Raw genomic sequence first — 23,829 nt, forward strand, 5'->3', positions numbered from 1 at the left:
CAGTGGTCGAGTAGGTTAAGCATTTTCACAAAAACAAAAACAGAATTTGACAGCTAAACTTGCCAAATTACTACAAGGAAACACAGGAGACTTAACCGGGTGATCATCAAGAAAAATAAGGACCCAGTTGGTAGTGGATATAAAGGCAGGATGATGCCAAGGAGAGTTCAAACACATTCTTCTGACTAATCAGAAAGACTAAATAATCACCAATAACTTTGACAACCAAAATATGCAAATGCCACAGTGCCACTTCTAGCTTTTTCTATTTATGTGGTACTGAGGAACCAAACCCAGAGTTTCATGCATGGTAGGCAAATACTCTATCACTAAGCCACATTCCCTGCCCTTGTGTTTTTCCTTTTTATTTATTTATTTATTTTGTCCCTTATGGGGTTTGAAGTCAGGATCTGGGCACTATCCCTGAGCTCCTCAGCTCAAAGCTATCGCTCTACTACTTGAGTCATAGTGCCACTTCTGGTTTTCTAATGGTTAACTGGAGATAAAAAGAGTCTCGTGGGGCTGGGAGTTTGGCCTAGTGGTAGAGCGCTTGCCTATCATGCACTAAGATCCGGGTTCAATTCCTCAGTTACCACATACATACAAAAAAGCCAGAAGTAGTGCCGAGGCTCAAGTGGTAGAGCTCTAGCCTTGAGAAAGTCCAAGGACAGTGCTCAGGGCCTGAGCCCAAGCCCAGGATGGCCAAAAAAAAAGTCTCATGGACTTTTGTGTGCCCGAGCTGGCTCTGAACCTCAATCCTCAAATCTCAGCCTCCTGAGTAGCTAGGATACAGGTGTAAGCCACCAGCACCCAGCTGTGTTTTTCCTAATGAATATCTTGTTTTATTCTATCTTGCCTGTCATGGGACTTGAACTCAGGGCCTTGGTGCTGTTCATGAGCTTCTCTGAGTCAAGGCTAGCACTATTATCACTTGAGCCACAGCACCACTTCTGGCCTTTTCTAAGTAGATTACTGGAGATAAAGAGTCTCACAGACTTAGCCGGGAACAGTGGCTGATGCCTGTAATCCTACCTACTCAGGAGGCTGAGATCTGAGGATCCGAGTTCAGAACCAGCCAGGGCACTGAAGAACATGAGACTCATCTCCAATTAATCACTAGAAAATGGGAAGTGGGGCTTGGCTCAAGGGGTAGAGCAGTAACCTTGAGCAGAAGACCTCAGGGAAAAAGCCCAAGCCCAGGCCCAGGGGTAGGGCAGTAGCCTTGAGCTAAAGAGCTCAGGGATACTGCCCAGGCCTGGAGTTCAAGTCCCATGACCCACTCCCCACCCCCACCCCCCAAAAAAATAGACTCTCACAGACTTTTCTGCCTGGGCTGGCTTTGAATCTTAATCTTCAGGTCTCAGGTGTGGATTATAGGTGTGAGCCACGAATGCCCAGTCTAAACATATTATTTACACCAAGAACTTATACCAGAAAATTAATGCAATGTCAAAACTCTAAAAGAGGGCTGGGAATTTGGCCTAGTGATAGAATGCTTGCCTAGCATGCACAAAGACCCGAGTTTGATTACATACATAGAAAAGCCAGAAGTGGTGCTGAGGTTCATGTGATAGAGCCCTAGCCTTAAGGAAAGCCCAAGGATAGTGCTCAGGCCCTGGGTTCAAGCCCCAGGACTGGAAGGAAAAAAAAAAACCTCTAAAAGAAGTGAGAACTTGCCAAGAGTCAGTAGCTTGCACCTGTAATCCTACCTACTGAAGAGGCTGGAAGGATAAAGGTTCAAAGACAATTGAGCAGAAAACTCCTCAAGACTTTCTCCAAGTTAACTAGCCAAAAGCCAGAGAAGAGGCTCAAATGCTAGTGTGCCAGCCTAGCAAGCACAAAGCCCTGAGTTCAAACCCTAGTCCTATCAAACAAAAACAAAACAGAGAAGTCCTACATGACTGAGAGGAGGTGCAAGTGCACAAAAGGGGAACAGGTAAGTAGAAATGTAGGTTCTGGCAGCTCAAGACTTTATCAACTATGTAAGGAGCCCACAGCAGGCAGAAGCCCCCACATGTGGCTGCTGGCAGTGCTGAAGAACTCTGCTTCATCTGCTTTCTAGCCAAGGTACTACCTTGGCCAGAAATATCAAAACAAACCAAAATAAAAAGGAGAAACAATAAAGGCAAGCCCTGGTGGGGCAGGGCTACAGGAAGTTCTAGGAGTAGAGCTGAGCTCAGCAAGGGAGGAAACCTCACCTTCCGGCCTGTCCCACCTCTTCTGAGGCCAGACCTGCTTCTCTCAAGAGCCTGCCTGCCTTGTACTGCCCAGGCAGAGTGGATGGCTCAATTAATTAACTTGCTGACTAACCAGGAGAGAAGCAGGAAGGAGGACTATAAGTGCCACTCAGGAAGCAGTTGCCTGAAGTCAGTCTAGAAACAAAACATACAGGAGATAACCAAGCACACAAGGGAGCAGGGAGTCCCAGACACCCACACCCAGGCTCAAAAGATAGTTCCCAGGGGTCAGTAGTGGTACTTCCAAGGGACACTGATCCAGAAACATTGACCCTGATGTCGTTCCACCATCTTTGTTAATGTTTCAAAAATAAAGGCATTTTTTTTCCAGGCACAACTGGCTCACCCCTGTAATCCTAACTACACCGAAGAATGAGACTTAGGATTGGGGTTTCAAACCAGCCCAGGCATGGATGTCTGTGAGGTTCTTACCTCCAACTAAACAAGGCAGAAGTGGAGCTGTGGCTCAAGTGGTAGAACACTAGCAAAAAAGCTCCAGGAGCCAGTGGCTCACACCTGTAATCCTAGCTACTTAGGAGGCTGAGATCTGAGGGCTGAGGTTCAAAGCCAGCCCAGGCACTAAAGTCTGTGAGACTTGTATCTCCAGTTAACCACTAGAAAACTGAAGTGGGGCTGTGGCTCAAAGTGATAGAGCATTAGCCTTGAGCTCAAGAGCTCGGGGACAGCAAGACTCCCACTGACAATTAAAAAAGAAAAAAAAAAAAGGCTTTTAGAGCCGGGATGCAGCCTGGCAGTAGAGCACACATCCAGCATATGTGAAGCCCTGTGTTTGTCACCAGCACTGCAGAAAATGGATAAAAGCTCTCGGAGGTATCAGAAGAGGAAGGTGGCTAACAAGACAGTTACACATGAATCATATATATGTTCTCAGCAGCAAGGTTCACAATAAACACAAGGGTAGGAAATAGGGGATGGCCCAACTGTCCATCTCTGGTAACAGATTAAATACCATCCCTACACTGGGATATCACACAGCCATGAACAGGACAAGGCTCTGGCATACACTATTGTGAAGAGACCTTGAAGACATGGGATCAGTGAGAGAACCAGACACAAAAGGCCTCACCATAGTGTGGCCTATTGATAGGAAATGTCCAGAATAAGAGAATTCATAGACAGAAAGTGAATTTGTGGGTGCAAGGAACTGGAAAAGAAATGGATGACTGCTCATGGAGACCAGTTTCCTTCTGGGAAGACAGAATGTTCTGGAATTCAATAGAACAAGGTGGTTTCCCAACGGAACCCTGTCACTGAACTAAATGCCATTGGACTATTTTTTTTGGTTGGTGTTTGGTTATGGGGCTTGAAACACAGGGTCTGGGCACTGTCCCTGAGCTCTTTCCCTCAAGTCTAGCACTCTGCCACTTTGAGCCACAGTGCCACTTTCAGTTTTCTGGTGACTAATTGGAGATAAGAATCTCATGGACTTTCCACTGGCACCCGAGTTGTAAAGTTTAGAAAGATTAAATTTATGGTCAGTGAACTGTATGCAAATAATTTTTTTTTGTCAGTCCTGGGCCTTGAACTCAGGACCTGTGCACTGTCCTTGGGATTTCTCAAAGCTAGAGCTCTACTACTTGAATCACAGCACCATTTCTGGCTTTTTTCTATGTATGTGGTACTGAGGAATCAAACTCAGGTCTTCGTGCATGCTAGGCAAGCACTCTACCACTAGGCCAAATTCCCGACCCTAAAATTTAATTTGGGGGAAGGGGAGACGTGGCCTGCTAGTGCAGTGCTTGCCTATCATGCATGAATCCCTGTACCACTTACACAGAAAAAGCAGAAGTGGTGCTATGGCTCAAGTGGTAGAGTGCTAGTCTTGAGAAAGCCCAAGGACAGTGCTCAGGCCCTGGGTTCAAGCCTCAAGACTGGCAAAAAAAAAAAGAAAGAAAGAAGTCCAGCCAGGCATTGGTGGCTCACACCAATGCTAGCTATTCAGGAGGCTGAGATCTAAGAATCCTGGTTCAAAGCCAGCCTGGGTAGGAAAGTCTGTGACTCCTTATCTCCAATTAGCCACCCAAAAGCTAGAAGTGGGATTGTAGCTCAAGTGGCAAAATGCTAACCTTTAGTAAAAAAGCTCAGGGCAGCATCTGAGCTCTGAGTTCAAGTCCCTACACCAGCACTCATATATTACATACATACATACATGCATGCATACATACATACAAACAAAATATGTGCATCCAGTTCAGAGGACATAGTAGGTATGATATACTCAGCAGTTTGCAATCCCCAGACACAGGAAGAAAGGAGTCTAGGTGCTCTATACCTGCCCCCAGCCTGCACAACTGGCCTTATCTGTGCCCATGGCACAGTGGGCTGACTAGCCTAGCCTGGAGATCTCACCCTGCTCCAAATCCATTCAAAAGTCTCAGGGCAGGAAAGGGTGCACAGGCTTCTTGATGGCCCAGTCTGGGCCTCACTATGGCACCCTTCCCAATAAGAGAGCAAAGGGAGAAAACTAGCAAATGCCAGAACCTTGTAAAGGCTGCTCAGGACATTCTATTTGCCTGTTTACTGAGGGAACGAAAGCCGACAAAGTCCAGGGCTCTGAATCCCAACTTGCTAAAATCCTAACTATTTGCCATCCTGATCCAAGTATCTGCCAATCACCAAGAGTGGCATGGCCTCCCCCTCCACACATTTCCAGCCCCTCTCAGGGACCCAGAGGCAATGACAGGTGGAGGAGGATCCACTACAGGGCAAGGCATTCTTACCAGTCACTCACCACACAAGGTTCTGGGGGAAACCCAGACAGTGCTTCTTGTCCCCTCCCTAAGTGGGCCTACAGGACTCCAGCAGTAAGTCAGAATGCTTCTGCTGAACATTCTATGGCCTAGAACCCTATTGTGCTAATGTGGCCTTCAGCAACCCTCAGCAACCATGCCATGTGGGAAAATTGTAACTCACAGAAAGAACAAACGCTGGGAACAGCCAGGGACAGGACAGACAAATGCAACTCTCATTAACAGCAAAAGCCCTCTCCCCACTATGGACACCACAGGCTGGAGAAGTATAGCCCAAACCTAGACCATAACCACCAGCAGCTATCTGTACAACTAAACAGGGATCCAGGCTAGTAGCACACAATTGTAACCCCAAAGCTCAGAAGGATGAGGAGTGCTTGGGCCCAAGAGTATGAGACCAGTCTGTGTTTCAAAAGTAAAATAGGGGGGATGGACACAAAATCCCCTTTTATGAAGGTGAACACAACTTGGGACTATCAGTGTCCCTTGATGACATGTTATGGGTAGGAGCCACACTATCCCCTCCCCGTCATCTCTGGCTGCCCCAAGTATCAGCAGGATTCAGAAGTCCTGTCCAGTCACAAAGCTGAATGTTCTTCATGCCTGCCAACCCCAATGGAGCATTCTCACTAGTTACAGAATTGGGAATCATACACTGACTGCTTGCTGTCTCTAATACCACGCACTACACGAGCAGGATAGGCCTGGAGGCCCCCAGAGAACAGTACACAGAAGTCGTGTCTAGTACCCACTTCCCAGCTATGTTCCATTTGTGGGAACCCACTGGGCACTTCAAACCCAGGGGCCACAACTGACCTTACCAATGCATGCTTGGGTAAGTCAGAAGAGATAACAGAAGCAGCAGCCCAGGAAAGACAACCAGGTGTCACAGTAGTCAGGAGAAAGACAAGGGGGATGGGGGAGACAGAGACAGACAGAGAAAATCATGTATTGGGACTTAAATTAAGGGCCTAGAGTTCTTGCTTGACTTTTTCATTCAAGGTTGGTGCTCTACTTGCTTCATTTCTTTCTTCTTTTTCTTTTTTTGTTTTTGCCCGTTCTGGGGTTAGAACACTTGGCCTGGGCACTATCTCTGAGCTTCTTTTGCTCAAGGCTAGCACTCTACCACTTAAGCTCACAGCTCCACTTCTGGCTCCTTCTGTGATTAAAATAAAGAGTCTCACTAACTTTCCTGCCCAGGCTGGCTGTGAAGCACAATCCTCAGATTTCAGCCTCCTGAGTAGCTAGGATTACAGGTGTGAACCATAAGCACCTGGCAACCCCCACCCCCTTTAAAAACAAACAAACAACAACCAAAAAACCTCTGATGCCTAGTGAGACTTTTCAGTGTAGATATAACACATTTCGCACAGTAAGAGATGCAGGTCCCAGGGCAGCCTTCCTGGGCAGGCAGGCAGGCAGGACGAGGCTTAGCAGGCTTGACCTGTCCGTACACCCACCACCTTGGCAAAGGGCCACAACATCGCACTCTAAGAAAAAAGACTTTCAATACAGACTGGAGAACAGGGCTCCACAGGCGTGACTGGAAGGTTCTGGTCACTTCACCACAAGAGAGTCAAGTTTATTAAGCCTCATGCAGACAAAGGGGCCTTTCTCTTTTCAGCTAGCTGGCTCTAAGGCTGGCCACAGAGCCCAGATCCTGGGGTTCGGCAGGAATACCCCTTTGCCCTGGCACATAGGAGGCCCTTCTCACATCACCCTGGCCTGCGGAGGAGGCACCAGTCCAAAATGAGACAGGTCACTCACTGCACAATGGGGGCTGCAGGCAGAATGAGGGCATGGTGACTTCCACTTCATAGCTGCAACCCCAGAGATCCCTATAACCAGTGGGTGATGGGACAGAACTTTTTTTTTTTTTTGGTGCCATCTTGGGGCTTAAACTCAGGGTCTGGGTGCTACCTGTAAGTTGTTGTTGTTGTTGTTGTTATTATTGTTGTTTTCTCAAGGCTAGCACACTCTATCATAGCTCCGCTTCTGGCTTTGTACTGGTTAAATGGAGGTTAAGAATCTCATGGTAGCCAGGCGAGGTAGCTCATGCCTGTAATGCTAGCAACACAGGAGGCTGAGATCTGAGGATGGAGGTTCAAAGCCAGCCCAAGCACTGAAGTCCATGAGATTCTTATCTCCAATTAACCACCAGAAAACCAGAAGTGGTGCTGTGGCTCAAGGAGTAAAGCAGTATCCTTGAGTTGATGAGCTCAGGGACAGCGCCCAGGCCCAGAGTTCAAGTCCCACATCTGACCAGGGGGAAAAAAAAAAAAAAAAAAGAATCTCATGGTGCCAGGCGCTGGTGGCTCACATTTGTTACCCTAGCCACTCAGGAGGCTGAGATCTCAGTGTCAAAGTTCAAAGCCAGCCTAGGCAGGAAAGTCCATGACACTTTTACCTTCAATTAATCACCAGAAAACCAGAAGTGGCACAGTAGTTTAAAGTGGTAGAATGCTAGCTTTGAGAAAGAGAGGTTGGGGATAGTGCCCAAGCCATGAGTTCAAGCCCCACAACCAACAGGAAAAAAATTTAAAAAATCTCATGGAAATTCCTGCCTGGGCTGGCTTCGAACAGTAATCCTTAGATCTCAACCTCTTGAGTAGCCAGGATTACAGGGGTGAGCAAATGGCACCCAGCTAACTAGTGCTCTTTTCTGATAGATCCTCCCAAAGGTAAAGCCTCTGCATCGAGGCTGACCTGTGCCATATGGGGCCAGCAAATATGAGGGTGTATCACTGATTTTGATGCCAGCTGGTCACAAGCTGTGAATGGAAGACCTGGGTGTCAAGTCCCACCCAGGCTCCAACACTGCTCTCATGTCCTATTCTTCCAGTAAGCAACATAAACCTGGGTTCCTTCCAACCTGTCTCAGATATGGGGCTCAGCCCTACACATCTGGCCACCGCACATGCTCAGGACAGGGAACTAGGAACTTGAGTGCTCACTTTCCCCATGTCCATACCTGTGGCCACACTCCTCTACCTCCTCTATCTGATCTTAGGTACACATCGCCCCAAACTCAAATTGCATTGTAGACAGGTATCCTGATCAAGCCAGTGTCACTTCTTAGTCTGTTATAATCCAAGCCTCCCTGCCAATGCTATGGGCCTCCTTCAGTTGTACTGCTGAAAGGTCTATAGACAGTGGGAGACTACTCAACTCTGCTGCTAGGAGCTGCCACCCTCTTGAGTTTGACCTGAAGAACCTGAAGTTGGATGGGTACTTCCCTCCCAGACAAAGGAAGCAGGAAGGGTAGCTGGGGCAGTCTTGGCCAGATGGGGAAACGGTCACAAACTCCTCCTGCCTCAAGAGTATTGCTCTGGAGAAACAGAGGGGCATCAGGGGAAAGAGCTGGGGTCAAAGGTGCAGAACAGGCCTCACAACAGGAGCCTGGTGGGAACAGAGGCTAAGGACAATTCCCAGAAAGGATCTAGGACTAAGACCCTACAGCAAAAGGGAATAAGGACCTGAGAGGAAAAAAAGGAGGGGCAATACTGCCACTTAAGTAGGGCATCTGGAATACAACAGCTCTTCCCAGGGCCACCTCTAGACATCAGCCTTACATAGCAAAAGGCAGCCAACTCCAAGCACAGAGGACATAGATTAGCAGCCTGTGGGCCATATCCACTGCCTGACTTTCTGGTTTAATGAAAAAGGGACTTAAAAATGAGCAATTAAGAGCCAGGCAACGTTGGATCACACCTATAATCCCAACTACTTAGGAGGCTGAGATCTGAGGATCAAAGCCAACCCAGGCACAAGGGCACAAAAGAACCTCTTTTGCTTGTTTGTTTATATCTTTTTTTAATAGTTTTTTTTTATTGTAATGTACAGAGAAGTTACAGTTATATTCGCCAGATAGTAGGTGCATTACTTTTCGCACATTGATACCCCTTCTCATGTTTTTGTCCCCAGAACCTGAGACTCTTTATCTCCAATTAACCTCTAGAAAACAGGAAATGGGGCTTGGCTCAAGGGTAGGGCAGTAGCCTTGAGCTGAAGAGCTCAGAGACAGCGCCCAGGCCAAGTTCAAGCCCCACAACCCACCTCCCCCGCCAAAAAAAAAGCAGTTAATGGGCTGGGAGTTTGGCCTAGTGGTAGAGTATATGCCTAGCATGCACCAAGACCTGGTTTCAATCCCTGGTACCAATACCACATACACAGAAAAAGCCGGAAGTGGTGCTGTGGCTCAAGCAGTAGAATTCTAGACTTGAGAAAACCCAAGGATAGTGCTCAGGCCCTGAGCTAAGCCCCCTTGGGGGAGAGGGGAATGATGAACAGTTAAGCTCAAATGTGGTGCCTAAACAAGTAGGCACCCAAGCCTCAATGCAGCTTATATCTGCTGTGTCCCTGATGGGTTCTTCCAGGCCTGCTTCACCATAGAGTATCCACAGAAACAGCCTTTGACCAACCAGCCTAACTTCCATCTCACAGATAAGTCACATAAGTCACCAGATCGGTGACCCCCTGGCTCAGAACACCCATCCACAACTTCTGAGTTTCCACATGCTGCACAAACCTTTAAAAACACTTCATGGAAACCATCTCTCTTCCTGTTGGTCCTACTTGAGCCTGAAGTTAACTCATGTCACTTCGGCTCTAGCCTAATGGACGTCACTGGGCTATGTCAGATCCCCAGTGCCAGTCGGGTGCCAGCTGGTTACAGTGAGCCAGGGCCCACACGGGCCCAGAGGAATGGGACAGGAGGAAGGAGCAGTCTGGCCTTCCGGAAACCACCATCCAAGGTCACCCACTATCCTCGTGGCAGAGTAGCCCCACCAGTCCTGCAGGCCCAGCACAGATAAGGTCCCTTCTTAGAAACCAGCAATGTGAAGTTTTAGGAGTTAAGAGGACAGGGAGGAGAGCCAGGTGTCTGGTGGAGATATCAAGGCTCCGGTTGCCTTGCCCTCAGGAACAGCTTCTTTCCCAGGGAGATGGCTCCCTACAGACCTACAGCCTGTCAGTAAGATCTTAAGGTAGCAGGATGCTTAGAAATACATCTTAAAAAGTAAAATTGGGGGCTGGGAATGTGGCTTAGTGGTAGTAGAGCCCTGGGTTTAATTCCTAAGTACCACATAAGTAGAAAGTGGCACTGTGGTTCAAATGGTAGAGTGCTAGCCTTCAGCAAAAGAAGCTCAGGGACAGTGCTCAAGCCCTGAGTTCAAAGCTCAGAACTGGTATAAACAAACAAACAAATGTAAGATTGCCCTGAGGCCTACACAGAAAGCTAGTTGAAGCTCAGGAAGGCTTGCCAAATTTCAAAGCCAGGGATGTTTCCAGCTTCACATCCCAGGCAAGTGACAAAGGGCTCCGTTTCCCTTTCCCTCCTGCTGACCGATAAGCTGGTGCAAACAATTATTTTTGGCAACCACAGGATTCCCTTCCAACAGGATAAACAAATCACATTTCTCCTGGCCTTGGTAAGAGCCCCATACTGTGCAGAAAACCTGCTGGTCATACATACAAACTGGCCCAAATAAACACAAGTTGTTTAGGAAGGGGGAGGGGGGGGCTGACCATGGGGACAGGGAGCAGGCTGCACCCCCTTCCCAGGACATGTTAGAGAGTGCTGAGTGGGCAGGGAGTGTGGCCCTAGTAGTAGAGTGTTTGCCTGGCATGCATGAAGCTCTAGGTTCGATTCCTTGGTACCACATGCACAGAAAAAGCTGGAAGTGGTGCTATGGCTCAAGTGGTAAAGCACTAGCCTTGAGCTTTCTCAAGGACAGTGCCCAGGCCCTGAGTTCAAGCCCCAGGACTGGCCAAAAGTGCTGGGCGGCTCACAAACCTCCTTGACCTAGGGAAAAACACTTTTGCAGATTCCCAGTCACACTGTCCTCAACCAGCAGGGCACTGGCTGGGTCGTTCAGGTCTTTTTCTTTCTTTCTTTTTTTTTTTGGTTTGGTGTTAGTACTGGGGCTTTAACTTGAGGCTGAGTTTAGTTGACAAAGAAGGGAGTAGAGGGGGGAAAAAGGGTGAAAAAGCAAGAAAATGAGAAAGGGAAAGAAAGGAAGAGAAAGAAGGAAAGAAAAGGAATAGAAGGGAAAAAGGAAGTGTCAGGAAGGGAGGGAGGGAGGAAGTGAAGGCTAGAAAGGGCCAGGGAGAGCAGAGATGAGGGGGAGAGAAGTAGGCAGAGCAGAAGACAGCCCCCACTCCCACCCCGGCGGCCCACCTCCACTTACTTCTTCACATTGGCCTCCCCGTTGGGAATCCTTCGCAACTTCTTCTTCTTGAGGATCTTGACGGCCCTCCTGCACAGAGTCTCGGAGTCCAGCACCTCCTTCACCTTGCCGTAGGAGCCCTCCCCGAGCAGGTCCCCCATCAGGTACTTGCCGATGAGCTTAGCCCGCTTCCGCCGAGGCTGGTAGATAACCTCAGTGGAGTCGATACGATGGATGAAGGTGTCCATGCCCACAGACATCAGCTCTCCCTCCGTGAACATGCCCAGCTGCTGTGGGTCCGCCACGTCCATCCTGAACCCAGTGCCGGGGACGCTTAAGTCCCCCTCGTGGGCAGCTGTTCCTCCGGCCCGACTTGCCCTCTCCAAATGTTCAACCAAAGGGTGGGGGGGGAGGGAAGAAAAAAAAAAAAAGGAAAAGCAACGAAGCTTCCCACCCTCCCGCCCCCCACCAAAATCCACGGAAACTCTTCTCCCGACGACGGAAGCGATTGTCCCACCCGTCGATCGGCACCGCGCCCGCGGTCCTGAGAGCGCGGGGCGGAAGGTCCGCGGGCGCTGGCGAGGCCGGACGGGCTGCGGGGCGCTAGGTCATCGTCCAGGAGCTACGGCCCGCGGTCAGACGCCGAGGCGGTCGCGCCGGGGCCAGTCCGCGCCGTCCATGCCCGGCCCGCGCGGACACTCTCGCGGCGCCCTTCCTCCGGCGACAGTCGCGACGACGGCGGTGTGCCGCGCGTTCCCCGCTGCGGGTTCTTGGGAGTTCTAGCCCTCGGGTACCGGGCCACCGGGACGGTGCAGGCCTCACGCTCCGGGCCGGGGGCTTCCCGAGACTGACCGGGCCCGGGCGGCGCGTCCCCCTCGCCGCGGCCGCCGCGCGAGAGCAGGAGGCGGGGCGGCGAGGGGGCCCCAGCCCATGCAAGGCTGCCCGCCGGGCCGCCGGCGCCGCCCTCCCGAACCCGCGCCTCACTCGCGGGCGACCCGGGCCGCCTCCCCCTTCCGCGCCCGACACGCCGCCGCCATCTTGTTTACCGCCCTACGCTGCGCCGCCGCCGCCGCCGCCGCCGCCGCACGCCCCGCCGCGGGACACGCCCCCTCGCGGCGCCAACGTGCACGCCCGTAGGCTGCAGCGGCGGGCCTGGCCCCCCAAGGGCCCACCCCTATCGCCGCCGCTGATTGGACCGTTTGGATCCGGGCAGGCGCCGGAGCCAGGATTGGTCAGCGCTCGGTTCCGCCCAGAGGGAGGAGACCGCTCTCTGGTTGGTTGGAGGAGTCGCCCGTCACAGGAAAAGGTGGGGGCAGGAAGCCGACTACGGAGCTAGGCGTTGGCGATGACCTTTGAGAGGTTTGGGCTGGGGTCGGAGGTCACGCGTCCCCCCGAGACTCAGCGGAACCGTTTGTGGAGGCGTAGACTAAGAACTCGGCGCCGGGACTACTTTGGGGTAGGGTTAGAGGTCGTTGGTCAGGACCCGCCCCTAAATGGTCCTGTGAGGTCAAAGGTCAAAAAGTAATGCCAGAGGCAACTTTGTGTGCCAAAAAGCTCCTGGGAGCCCTTTTCTGTAATCTTTAGGAGCCTGGAAAATGAGGGTCGCGGTTCGAAGCCAGCCCGGGCAGGAAAGTCCGAAATGGAGTTGTGGCTCGAGTGACAGAGCACCAGCCCTGAGCAAAACAATAAATAAATAAAATGAAAATAAACTAGGGACAGTGCCCAAGTGCTGAGTTCAAACCCCAGAAGCTGCACACACACATTCTCTCCCAGGACCCGAAGGTTTAGGCTTGTACTACTAGCTTCTCAGAAGGCTGATCTGACAAACCAAATACTAGAGACTAATGGCCAATTAACACCAAAAAGTTGAAGGTAGTGCTGTGGCTGAAGTAGTAGAATACCAGCCTTAAGAGAAAAACCCTTTTGCTCAGGGCAGGGACAGTGTCCAGATCCTGTTTCAACACCCAGGATCATCATGTGCGCGCACACACACACACACACACACACACTTTCCTGAAAAAGATGGGGGAGAGGAGAAACTCATGGTAAAAACTCTGAGCACAGGGCGGGGAGTTTAACCTAGTGGTAGAGTATTTCTCTAGCATGCACAAAGACCAGGTTCAATTCCTTGGTACCATATACTTAGAAAAAAGGCTAGAAGAAAGGCTGCCAAAATATGGGTTGATAAAGTTGAAGTCACCCCCTGGGGGTGCCAGGCCATGTTGTCCCCGCCCTACCCTTTACTGTTTTGCAGGAACAAGATGCCTGTCTCATAGGAAGTCTCTACTTTCAACTTTGCATCAGTAAAATGGGCCTGGAAACTGTTTGGGTTTTTTTTTGTTGTTGTTGTCATTGTTGTTGTTTTGTTGCCAGTCCTGGGCTTGAGCTTAGGGTATAAGCACTGTCCTTGGGTTTTCCCAAGGCTAGAGCTCTACTCTACCACTTGAGCCACAGTGCCACTTCCAGTTTTTTCTATGTATGTAGTACCAAGGAATTGAACCCAGGTCTTTGTGCATGCTAGGCAAGCACTCTACCACTAGGCTAAACTCCCGGTCCCTGGGTTGTTTGTTTGTTTGTTTTTTAAGCCCACATTTCTTAATTTTCTTTTTGTCAGTCCTTGGGCTTGAACTCAGGGCCTGGGCACTGTCCTGGAGTTTCTTTTGCTCAACGTTAGCACTCTACCCCTTTAACCAAAGCATCACTTCCTTCATGCATGCTACGCAAGCATTCAACCACTAAGCCATATTTTCAGCCCTCTGAGATATATTACTAAAATGGAAATTCTAGAACAAAGGACATGCTCACTTTTAAAATACTTTTGCTACATATTCTTTTTTTTTATTGTAAAAGTGATGTAGCCAGACACCTGTGCCTTATGCCTGTAATCCTAGCTACTCAGGAGGGTAAGATATGAGGATCATGGTTCAAAGCCAGGATGGGCACAAAAGTCCAAGAAACTCTTATCTCCATTTAAGCACCAGAAAACTGGAAGTGGCCCTGTGGCTCAAGTGGTAGAGCAGTAGCCTTGAGCTAAAGAGTTCAGAACCCAGGGACAGAGTTCAAGCCCCATGACTGACAACAAAGGGGGGGGTTACATAAGGTTGTTTTGTTTTTTTTCCAGTCCTGGGGCTTGAACTCAGGGCCTAGACACTGTCCTTGGGCTTTCTCAAGGCTAGTGCTCTACCACTTAAGCTATAGTACCACTTCCAGTTTTTTCTGTGTATGTGGCACCAAGGAATCGAACCCAGGGCTTCATCCATGCTAGGCAAGCACTCTACCACTGGGCCCCATTCCAGACCTATTAATTTTTTTTTAATTGTTCATGAGGCTTGGGTGCTGTCCCTGAGCTCTTTTCCTTTTTTCTATCTTTCTTTTTTTTTTTTTTGCCAGTCCTGGGCCTTAAACTCTGGCTCTGAGCACTGTCCTTGTGCTTTTCTCAAGGCTAGAGCTCTACCACTGGAGCCACAATATTTTTTATTGTAATTAATAGAAGGGTTAAATTATATTCACCAGATAGAAGGTGTATAACTTCACAAACATTGATACCCTTTCTCATGACATGGTCCCCATTTCCCTCCCCCCCACCCCCTATTTCCAGCTTCTTTCTATGTATGTGGTACCAAGGAATCGAACCCCGGTCTTCCTGCATGTTAGCCAAACACTCCACCACTAGGCTAAACTCCCAGCCCACCAAGCTCTTTTTCTTAAGACTAGTGCTCTACCACTTGGAACCATAGCATCACTCTCAGTTTTCAGGTGGTTAACTGGAAATAAAAGTCTCACAGACTTTCCTACTCAGGCTTGCCTTGAACCACGATCTTCAGATCTCAACCTCCTAAATAACTAAAATTATAGGCAGGAGCCATTCATACCTGGCTGGGTTTTGTTTTGTTTTGGTTTGGTTTTGTGTGTGTGTGTGTGTGTGTGCCAATCCTGGGGCTTGAATTCGGGGCCTGAGCACAGTCCTGAGCCACAGCACCACTTCTGGCTTTTTCTATGTATGTGGTACCAAGGAATTGAACCCGGGTCTTCATGCATGACAGGCAAGCACTCTACCACTAGGCCAAACTCCCGACCCCTGTTTGCTTGTGTTTTTATTTATTTATTTATTTATTTATATATATTTTTTTGCCAGTCCTGGGCTTGAGCTCAGGGCCTGAGCACTGTCCTTGGACTTTCTCAAGGCTAGAGCTCTACCACTTGAGCCTCAGCACCACTTCCGGCTTTTTTTCTATGTATGTGGTACCAAGAAATCGAACCCGGGTCTTCATGCATGCTAGGCAAGCACTTTAACCACTAGGCCAAACTCCCGACCCTTGTTTTTATTATTTTTTAGGGGGTCCTGGGCAGGGTTGTTTGTTTTTGTTTTTTTGCCAGTCCTGGGGCTTGAATTCAGGGCCTGGGTACTGTCCTTGGGCACTTTTGCTGAAAGCTAGCGCTCTGCCACTTAAACCACAGCGCCACTTCAGGCTTTTTTTTTTCTGTATGTGGTACCAAGGAATTGATCCCAGAGCTTTGTGCATGCTAGGAGAGCATTCTACTATTAGGTCATACCTTCAGCCAAGAGTTTTTTTCTTTTCCTGGAGCTGATGAATGAATACAAGACCTTGTTCTTAAAATTTGCTCAAAGCTGGGCACCTGTGACTTAGGCCTGTAATCCTATCTACTCAGGAAGCTGAGATCTAAGAATGGCAGCTCTAAGCCAGCTCAAGCATGAATGTCCATGAGGCTCTCATCTTTGATTAACCACCTGGAAGTAGTGCTCTGACCCCAAGTGGAAGAGCTCAGGGACAGCACCCAGGCCTACAGTTCAAGCTCTATGACAGACAAAAACAGAAAATAGGGGGCCAGGAGTTTGGTCTAGTGGTAGAGTGCTTGCCTAGCCTGCACGAAGACCCGGTTCGATTCCTCGGTACCACATACATAGAAAAAAGCCAGAAATGGTGCTGAGGTTCAAGTGGTAGAGTGCTGGCTTTGAGAAAGTCCAAGGACAGTGCTCAGACCCTGAGCTCAAGCCCAGGCCTGGCCAAAAAACAAAAAACAACAACAACAACAAAAAAAAAACAAAATAAACTAGCTTAAGCCAGGTGCCCATAGCTTATGCCTGTAGCTGTTCATGAGGCTAAGTTCTGAGGATCATAGTTCAAAGTCAGGGGCCGGGAGTTTAGCCTAGTGGTAGAGTGCCTAACATGGCTCAAAGTCAGCCTGGGCAGAAAAGCCCCAGTACTGGCACACACAAAAATAGTGGTGGCAGGCCAGGAGTTTGGCCTAGTGGTAGAGTGCTGGCCTAGCATGCATGAAGACCCTGGGTTCAATTCCTCGGTACCACAAACACAGAAAAAAACAGACATGGTGCCATGTCTGAGTGCCAAGTGAGAGTGCTAGCTTTGAGAAAGCTCAAGGACAGCACCCCAGCCCTGAGTTCAAGCCCCAGAAAAAAGAACAAGAAAGAAAGAATAGGACACTAATGGCTCATGCCTATTTCCTAGCTACTCAGGAAGCTGAGATCTAAGAATCACAGTAGGAAGTCAGCTTGGGCAGAAAAGTCCTTGTGAGATTCTTTTTTTGGGGGAGGGAGGGGAAGTTCTAGGACTTGAACTCAGGGCCTGGGCACTGTGGGCTTTCTCAAGGAGAACACTCTACCACCTGAGCCACAGCACCACTTCCAGCTTTTTCTGTGCATGTGGTACTGAGGAATCAAACCCAGGGTTTCATGCACTAAAAGCAAGCACTTTACCACTAGGCCATGCTCCCAGCCCTACTTTGAGATTATTATTATTATTTTTTTTTTTTTACCAATCCTGGGGATTGAACTCAGGGCCTGGGCACTGTCCTTGGACACTTTTTGCTCAAGGCTAGCACTCTGCCATTTGAACCACAGCACTACTTCCAGCTTTTTCTGAGTATGTGAGTCGGGGGAATCGAACCCAGGGCTATGTGCATGCTAGGCAAGCTCACTACCACTAAACCACCGTTCCCTCTCTCCTGTGAGATTCTTATCTCCAATTAACCTCTCAAAAACTAGAGTGGGGCCAGGAGTTTGGCCTAGTAGTAGAGTGCTTGCTTAGCATGCACAAAGACCCAGGTTTGATTCCTAAGTACCACATATATAGAAAAAAGCCAGAAGCAGTGCTGTGGCTCAAGTGGTAGAGCTCCAGCCTTGAGAAAAAAACCCAAGGACAGTGCTCAGACCTTGAGCCTACAGACCAGGACTGGCAAAAAAGAAAAACAAAAAACTAGACTTGGTTGGGACCAGGAGTATGGCCTAGTGGTAGAGTGTTTGCCTAGCATGTATGAAGCCCTAGGTTTCATTCCTTGATACCACATACTCCAAAAAATCCAGAAGTGGTGCTGTGGCCCAAGTAGTGTGCTAGCCTTAAAAAAGCTCAAGCATAGTGCCCAGGCTCTGAGTTCAAGCCCCAGGACTGGCAAAAAAAAAAATAAACAAAAACTAGAAGTGTGTCTGTAGCTCAAACTGGTAGAATGCTTGCCTTGAGCAAGAGAGCTCAGGGATAGTGCCCAGGCCTTGAATTCAAATCTCAGGACTGAAACAAATACTAAAGCTCGGGGAGGTAGGGTTTGGCACAGTGTTAGAGCACTTACCCAACATATGGGAGACCATGGGTTTTATTCTAAGAATAAATACATAAATACTTGCCTATATATAGGTGGCTGAGGAGGGAGTCAAGTTATAGGTAGGAGGCCCAACAAAATAGTAAATAAATACCCCAGTCACCAGTAGGAGTCTTAGATTATTGTTAATGCTTCTAGTTACAGATGAGTACCTAGAGTTACAGGTATGGGACCCTAAAATCTTAATCCTTGCCATCCTACTTCTCATCCACATTCATCCCTCTGTCTATCATTGTCCCCTGCCACCCTAAACCCCCAGAGCTTCATACCTGGAGCTCAGTACCATCTCCACTCCAGCCACGTGTAGGTTCTTCCAGTTTTGGTGTGGGGACGATCCAGCTCCATCTCTTCCTGCTCCCACCCTCGGTGTGGGACCCCGAGGCAGGAGTAAAGATGTACAGAAAATGTGTGAGCAGTCTGAGTGAACCTCTGTTGCCGCTAGGGGGCACATGTGGACCGCAGAGTAGGTGCTGTGGGTCTCAGAGTAAGGGATGTGTGTGTGAGATGGACAGGGCCCCTCCTGTGGACTTTTCTACCCACTCTGGCCTCAAACCTTCATCCTCTGGATCTCAGTCGCCTGAGGAGCTAGGATTATAAGCTATCAGCACTCAAATCTGGGTGTACTTTGTTGAATATTGAGTTTTTTAACAAGGAAATAAATTTTAAAAACTTAAATTCTTGGCTGGAAGTTTGTCCTAGTGGTAGAGCGCTTGCCTAGCATGCACAAAGACCCAGGTTATATTCCTTGGTACCACATACATAGAAAAAGCCAGAAGTGGTGCTGTGGCTCATGTGCTAGTGTTACAGCCTTGAGAAAGCCCAAGGACAGTGCTCAGGCCCTGCGTTCAAGCTCTCATACTGTCAAAATAAAAGAAAAAAAAAGCACTCAGGTGCAAGAAATTATGACGTTTAAAACTCAAAATGGGAGATCTGGTGATACAGCTCCATGATACAGCTCCATGATACAGCTCCATGATACAGCACTTGCGTAGCATGAGATTGTAGATCACAGTACCACAAACTAAAAATATAAACAGGCCAAGAGCCGGGAGTTTGGCCTAGTGGTAGAGTGCTTGCCCAGCATGCATGCAGACCCAGGTTTGATTCCTCGGTATCACATACATAGAAAAAGCTGGAAATGGTGCCGTGGCTCAAGTGGTAGAGCGCTAGCTTTAAGGAAAACACAAGGATAAGTGCTCAGGTCCTTAGTTCAAGCCCCAGGAGTGACAAAAACCAAACAAAACAAAATACAGTCCAGATGCTCATAAATAATCAAAATCAATAAAATGTGGTCCTTTGCTGGGCACTGGTGGCTCTTGCCTGTAATTCCAGCTACTCAGGCAGCCATTCAAAGCCAGCCATGGCAGGAAAGTCTATGAGGCTTAAAAAACAAACAAAAACAACAACAACAACAAAAAAAAAACCCATTCCATTTTATTGCTATGAGACTCTTATCTCCAGTTAATCATCAGAAAACCAAAAGTAGAGCTCTGTCTCAAAGCCTAGTAGTAGAGTGTTTGCCTAGCATGCATGAAGATCTGGGTTCAATTCCTCGGTACCACATACATAGAAAAAAGCTAGAAATGGTGCTGAGACTCAAGTGGGAGAGCTCTAGCCTTGAGAAAGTCCAAGGACAGTGCTCTGGCCCTGAGCTCAAGCCCCAGGACTGGTATTAAAAAAAAAAAAAAAAAAGTGGTAGAGCACTATCCTTGAGCAAAACAGCCCAGGGACAGAGCCCAACTAGGGTTCACAACTGTAATCCTAACTACTTGGGAGTCTGAGTCCTAGTTCCAAACCAGTCAGGTCAGGAAAGTCTGTTATCTCCAATTAACCACCTGTGGCTCAAAGTGGTAGAGTGGTAACCTGGAGCAAAACAACTCAGAGACAGTGCCCCAGCCCTGCGTTCAAGTCCCACAACCACCTCCCCCCCCAAAAAAAGAAAAGAAAATGAGGGGCCCGGGAGTTTGGCCTAGCGGTTAAAGTGCTTGCCTAGCATGCACAAAGACCCGGGTTCGATTCCTCGGTATCCCACATACACAACCAAGCCGGAAGTGGCAGAGACGAGACTGCAACAAGCGACAGAGAGCGAAAGCAAGCAAGCGGAGCCCAACCGAGTGGTGGCCGGAGCGAGCGGGGCCGGAGCGAGCAGGGCCAGAGCGAGCGGGGCGGGAGCGAGCGGGGCGGGAGCGAGCGGGGCCGGAGCGAGCGGGGCCAGAAAGAGAAGGGGGCCAAAAAAAAAAAAAAAAAAAGAAAAGAAAATGAGGTAAGGTAGGGGATTTCAGAGTTGGGAGATGGTACCCTGCAAGCTGTGGACCAAGGTGCCCTACGCAGAAAGCAAGGTAGAACAACTATGGATTAGTCCCTAGAATTTATTTTGTGTTTTGTGATTTTTTTTTTGCCAGTCCTGGGCTTGAACTCAGGGCCTGAGCACTGTCCTTGGACTTTCTCAAGGCTAGAGCTCTACCACTTTAGTCTCAGCCCCAATTCCAGCTTTTTCTTATATGTGTATGTGGTACCGAAGAATCGAACCCAGGCCATCATGCATGTTAGACAAGCACTCTACCACTAGACCAAACTCCTGGCCCTTGTGATGTTGTTGATGGAACTCAGGCCCTTATACATGGTAGGCAAACACTCTATTTCCAAACTATAACTCTATCCTCTTTATAGTAATTTTTCCCCCAGTACTTGGGCTTCAGCTCAGAGCCTAGGCCCTCTCACCTGGCTTTTTCCCCACAAGGATGGCACTCTACCGCTTGAGCCACAGCCCTACTTCTGACTTTTTTAGTAGTTAATTGGAGATAAGAGACTCAGAGAGCTGGGTGCCAGTGGCTCAGGCCTGTAATCCTAGCTACTCAGGAGGCTGAGATCTGAGGATCACGATTCAAAGCCACCCTGGGCATTAACGACCATGAGACTCTTATCCCCAACTAACCACCAGAAAATGAAGTGGCTCTGTGGCTCAAGTGGCCTCACGTTGAAGAGCTCAGGGACAGCACCCAGGCCCAGAGTTCAAGCCCTGGGTGTGTGTGGGAGGGAAGGAGGGACGGAGAGAGGGAGGGAGGGAGGGAGGGAGGGAGGGAGAGAGAGAGAGAGAGAGAGAGAGAGAGAGAGAGAGAGAGAGAGAGAGAGAGAAAGAGGAAGACTTGTTGCCCAGGCTGTCTTCAAATAACAATCCTCAGATCTCAGCCGCCTGGGTAGTTATGATTATAGGCATGAGCCACAGACACCAGCTACCAGCTTCCTTATTTTTATAAATGTCAAATTGAGGTGTTATACCTTGCCTGGAGTTAATACAGTATTATGTGGAAGAGATGAGATTTGAACCCTAGAACTTTTCTGTGTTCCTTGGCTTGAGCTCAGCTGGCTAGGCTTGAAGCAGTTGGGGTCATGAGATGACTAGTGAAGACAGAAACACCTTGGCCAACTCTAGCACCCTTTCCCCTCCCCCTCCCCCCCCCCCCCCCCCCCCCCCCCCCCGCCCTGCCTTGTTGGAACTCAGAATCCAGGGCTGATAGTTTAATGAGGTAACTACCCTGAGGAGCCCAGGGCTGAGGATGTGACCAGATGCATAAAGTTCTCCAAATGCCTGTCAGTGCCTGGATTTCTCTCCCACCATCAGGACCTGGACTGAATCAGCCAGGCTAACCCCCCACCATTCCCTGGAATGCCCCTTGGGGTGCACTGCCACTCCCAGGTGAAAGTCCAGAAAGTCCCAGAGCACAGTGACATCACTTCTGGGGGCTGGTCTCATGTCACTCAGGAGGCTGGGAGATGGCTTACTAGTGAGGCCTTGTGTCCTGTCCCTCCCTGGACTAAGTGTATCTGCCAGACGGTGGCAGTATTTGTTTTTGCCAAGACTGTTGAACTCAGGGCCTTGTGTAATTTTTTTTTCCTTTCTGTTGGTCAAGGGGTTTGAACTCAGGGCTGGTGCTGTACCACTTGAGCCATAGATCCACTTCCAGCTTTTTTTTTTTTTTGGTAGTTAATTGGAGATAAGAGTTTTATGGGGATTAGGAGCATGGCCTAGAGGTAGCATGCTCACCTAGTAGGCACAAAACCCCGGGTTCGATTCCGCAGAACTACATACAAAGAAAAAGCTGAAAGTGGTGCTGTAGCTTAAGTGGTAGAGCGCTAGCCTTCAGAAAGCCCAAGGACAGTGCTCAAGCCCTGAGTTCAAGTCCCAAGACTGGCAAAAAAAAAATCTTATGGACTTTCCTGCCTGTGCTGGCTTCAAACTGAGATGTTCAAATCTCAGCCTCCTGATGAGCTAGAATCACAGGTGTGAGCTATTGGTGCCTGGCCCATGAGGTTCTATTCTCTAAGTAAAAAAAAAAAAAAAAAAAAAAAGCTACAAATAGAGCTGTGGTTCAAGTGGTAGAATTACTAGTCTTAAGTGGAAAAATTTAAGGACAGTGCCCAGACCCTGAGTTCAAGCCCCAGTACACACACACATACACACACACACATAACACACAGCCTTTGATCCCAAAAAAGATATATAGCATAGGCAGAATAAGTGATCTCCAGTTCTGTAAGGCCAGTACTACACCATTGCTCTGTAAACCTCAGTAGTTCCTCACTACCCTAGACCTAAGGCCTTGAGCTACCTTTCTCCAACATCTTCTGTTCTACTTCCCTCCTTTTTCCCAGTCTGCAGACCCTCCCACACCCTGGCTCCCTGCACTCTCCAACCAGTGGATCCCTGACCTCAGCATGCCACCCTGATTGGAAACCTGAATCTGGTCTAAGGTATCTGGAAATCTAATAGTCACTTCAGCCCAGGAGTCCCAGCCCCAGTGCAGATGTGGGAAGGCCTAAGTGAATCTCTTAAACCTGTTGGGCAGGTTTGCTGTTCCCTGAGGAGGGGCCTGGCACTATCTTGCTCTGGGTTGAAGGCTGGGCTGAGGAGGGGGCCACAGGCCCTAGAACACAGCAACCAGCACCTGTACCTGCCTGAGGATACCTCTGAGCTCCTGGCAGGTGAGCCAAGGCTTGCAAGTGATGCCCAAGAGAAGGGTGACTGTTGGTACCAAGGGCTTAAACTCAGCTTGTTTCTTTTTTCCAAGTCTGGTGCTCTACCACTTGAGCCACACATCCACTTCTGGATTTTTGCTGATTAACTGGAGATGGGTCCCAGGGATTTTCCAGCCTAGGCTGGATTCAAGCCAAGATCCTCAGATCTCAGCCTCCTGAATAGCTAGAATTACAGGCATGAAGTCACCAGCGCCCCTTCTGCAAGCCAGGAGCAGTTTGAGGAGAGAAAAAGGGGAGGGGAGGTCCAAGGAAGAAGGAAGAGGTGGTGCCAGACTGAGGAGTCGAGAGGGGAAGTGCATGTAAAAAGCAGAAGCGGGCAAGGGGTTGTGGGGAGGGAGGGGCTTCTAGAGGGCCTGGGATCACTGGGACTTTCCAGAATGTGGAGAAACAGGAAGTAGCTCCTTTTTCCCAGCCCACTCCCAAGGGGCTGGGGCTGGCAGGCTCACCTGCCCCACCTCACCTGCTCAGAGTTAAGAACTGGTGCCTGGAGCCACCACAGGGCTGGATCATGCTCCTCTCTTGCCTGCCAAACGCTTTGGACAGCACAATGGAAATCATCCAGAAGGAAAACTGAGGCTGGGGTCATACTCCAATGTGGACAACAGAGGGCCCAAGAATGTCCTTAATGAGGGTCTTCAAGAGTGTCTTGCTGTTTGAACTATTTTACAAGGCTTGATGCTACTTGGTGGACCTGAGTGGTAGTGCACACTTGTAATTCCAGCACTGGAGAGGCTGAGGCAGGAAAATCATTAATTCCAGGTCAGGTACACAGTGAGAGCCTATTTAAAAACAAAACAAAAAAAGAGTAAATAAATAGCAGGGAAAAAAAAATAACACCCAAACGCACAGAGGACCCTTCCTTAATATAAGAGTACCCTACAAAACTGGGCACTGGGCCAAGAGTTTGGCCTAGTGGTAGAGTGCCTGCCTAACATGCACAAAGACCTAGGCTCAATTCCTCAGTACCACGGACACAGAAAAAGC

General features: G+C 49.1%; 1 protein-coding gene across 5 annotated transcripts in view; it reads right to left on the minus strand.

The window, feature by feature from the left end:
• The window catches only part of Stk11 (serine/threonine kinase 11), a 28,209-nt gene extending 15,972 nt beyond the window's left edge, over nucleotides 1-12,237 (minus strand). For 3 of the 5 annotated variants that reach the window (XR_016536721.1, XR_016536722.1, XM_090339629.1), the window contains exon 1: nucleotides 11,197-12,237. Coding sequence is in view for 3 of the 5 variants with exons in the window: in XM_090339629.1 (XP_090195755.1) it covers nucleotides 11,197-11,486 (290 nt within the window). In the remaining 2 variants the exon portion in view is untranslated. The remainder of the gene's footprint in view (nucleotides 1-11,196) is intronic. The other 2 variants (XM_090339603.1, XM_090339612.1) reach the window with 1 other exon arrangement.
• Between the last annotated feature and the right edge of the window lie 11,592 nt (nucleotides 12,238-23,829).

This window comes from Megascapheus bottae, chromosome 1, assembly GCF_031878675.1.
Source record: "Megascapheus bottae isolate mThoBot1 chromosome 1, mThoBot2.hap1, whole genome shotgun sequence".
In the NCBI taxonomy this organism is placed as follows: Eukaryota; Metazoa; Chordata; class Mammalia; order Rodentia; family Geomyidae; genus Megascapheus; species Megascapheus bottae.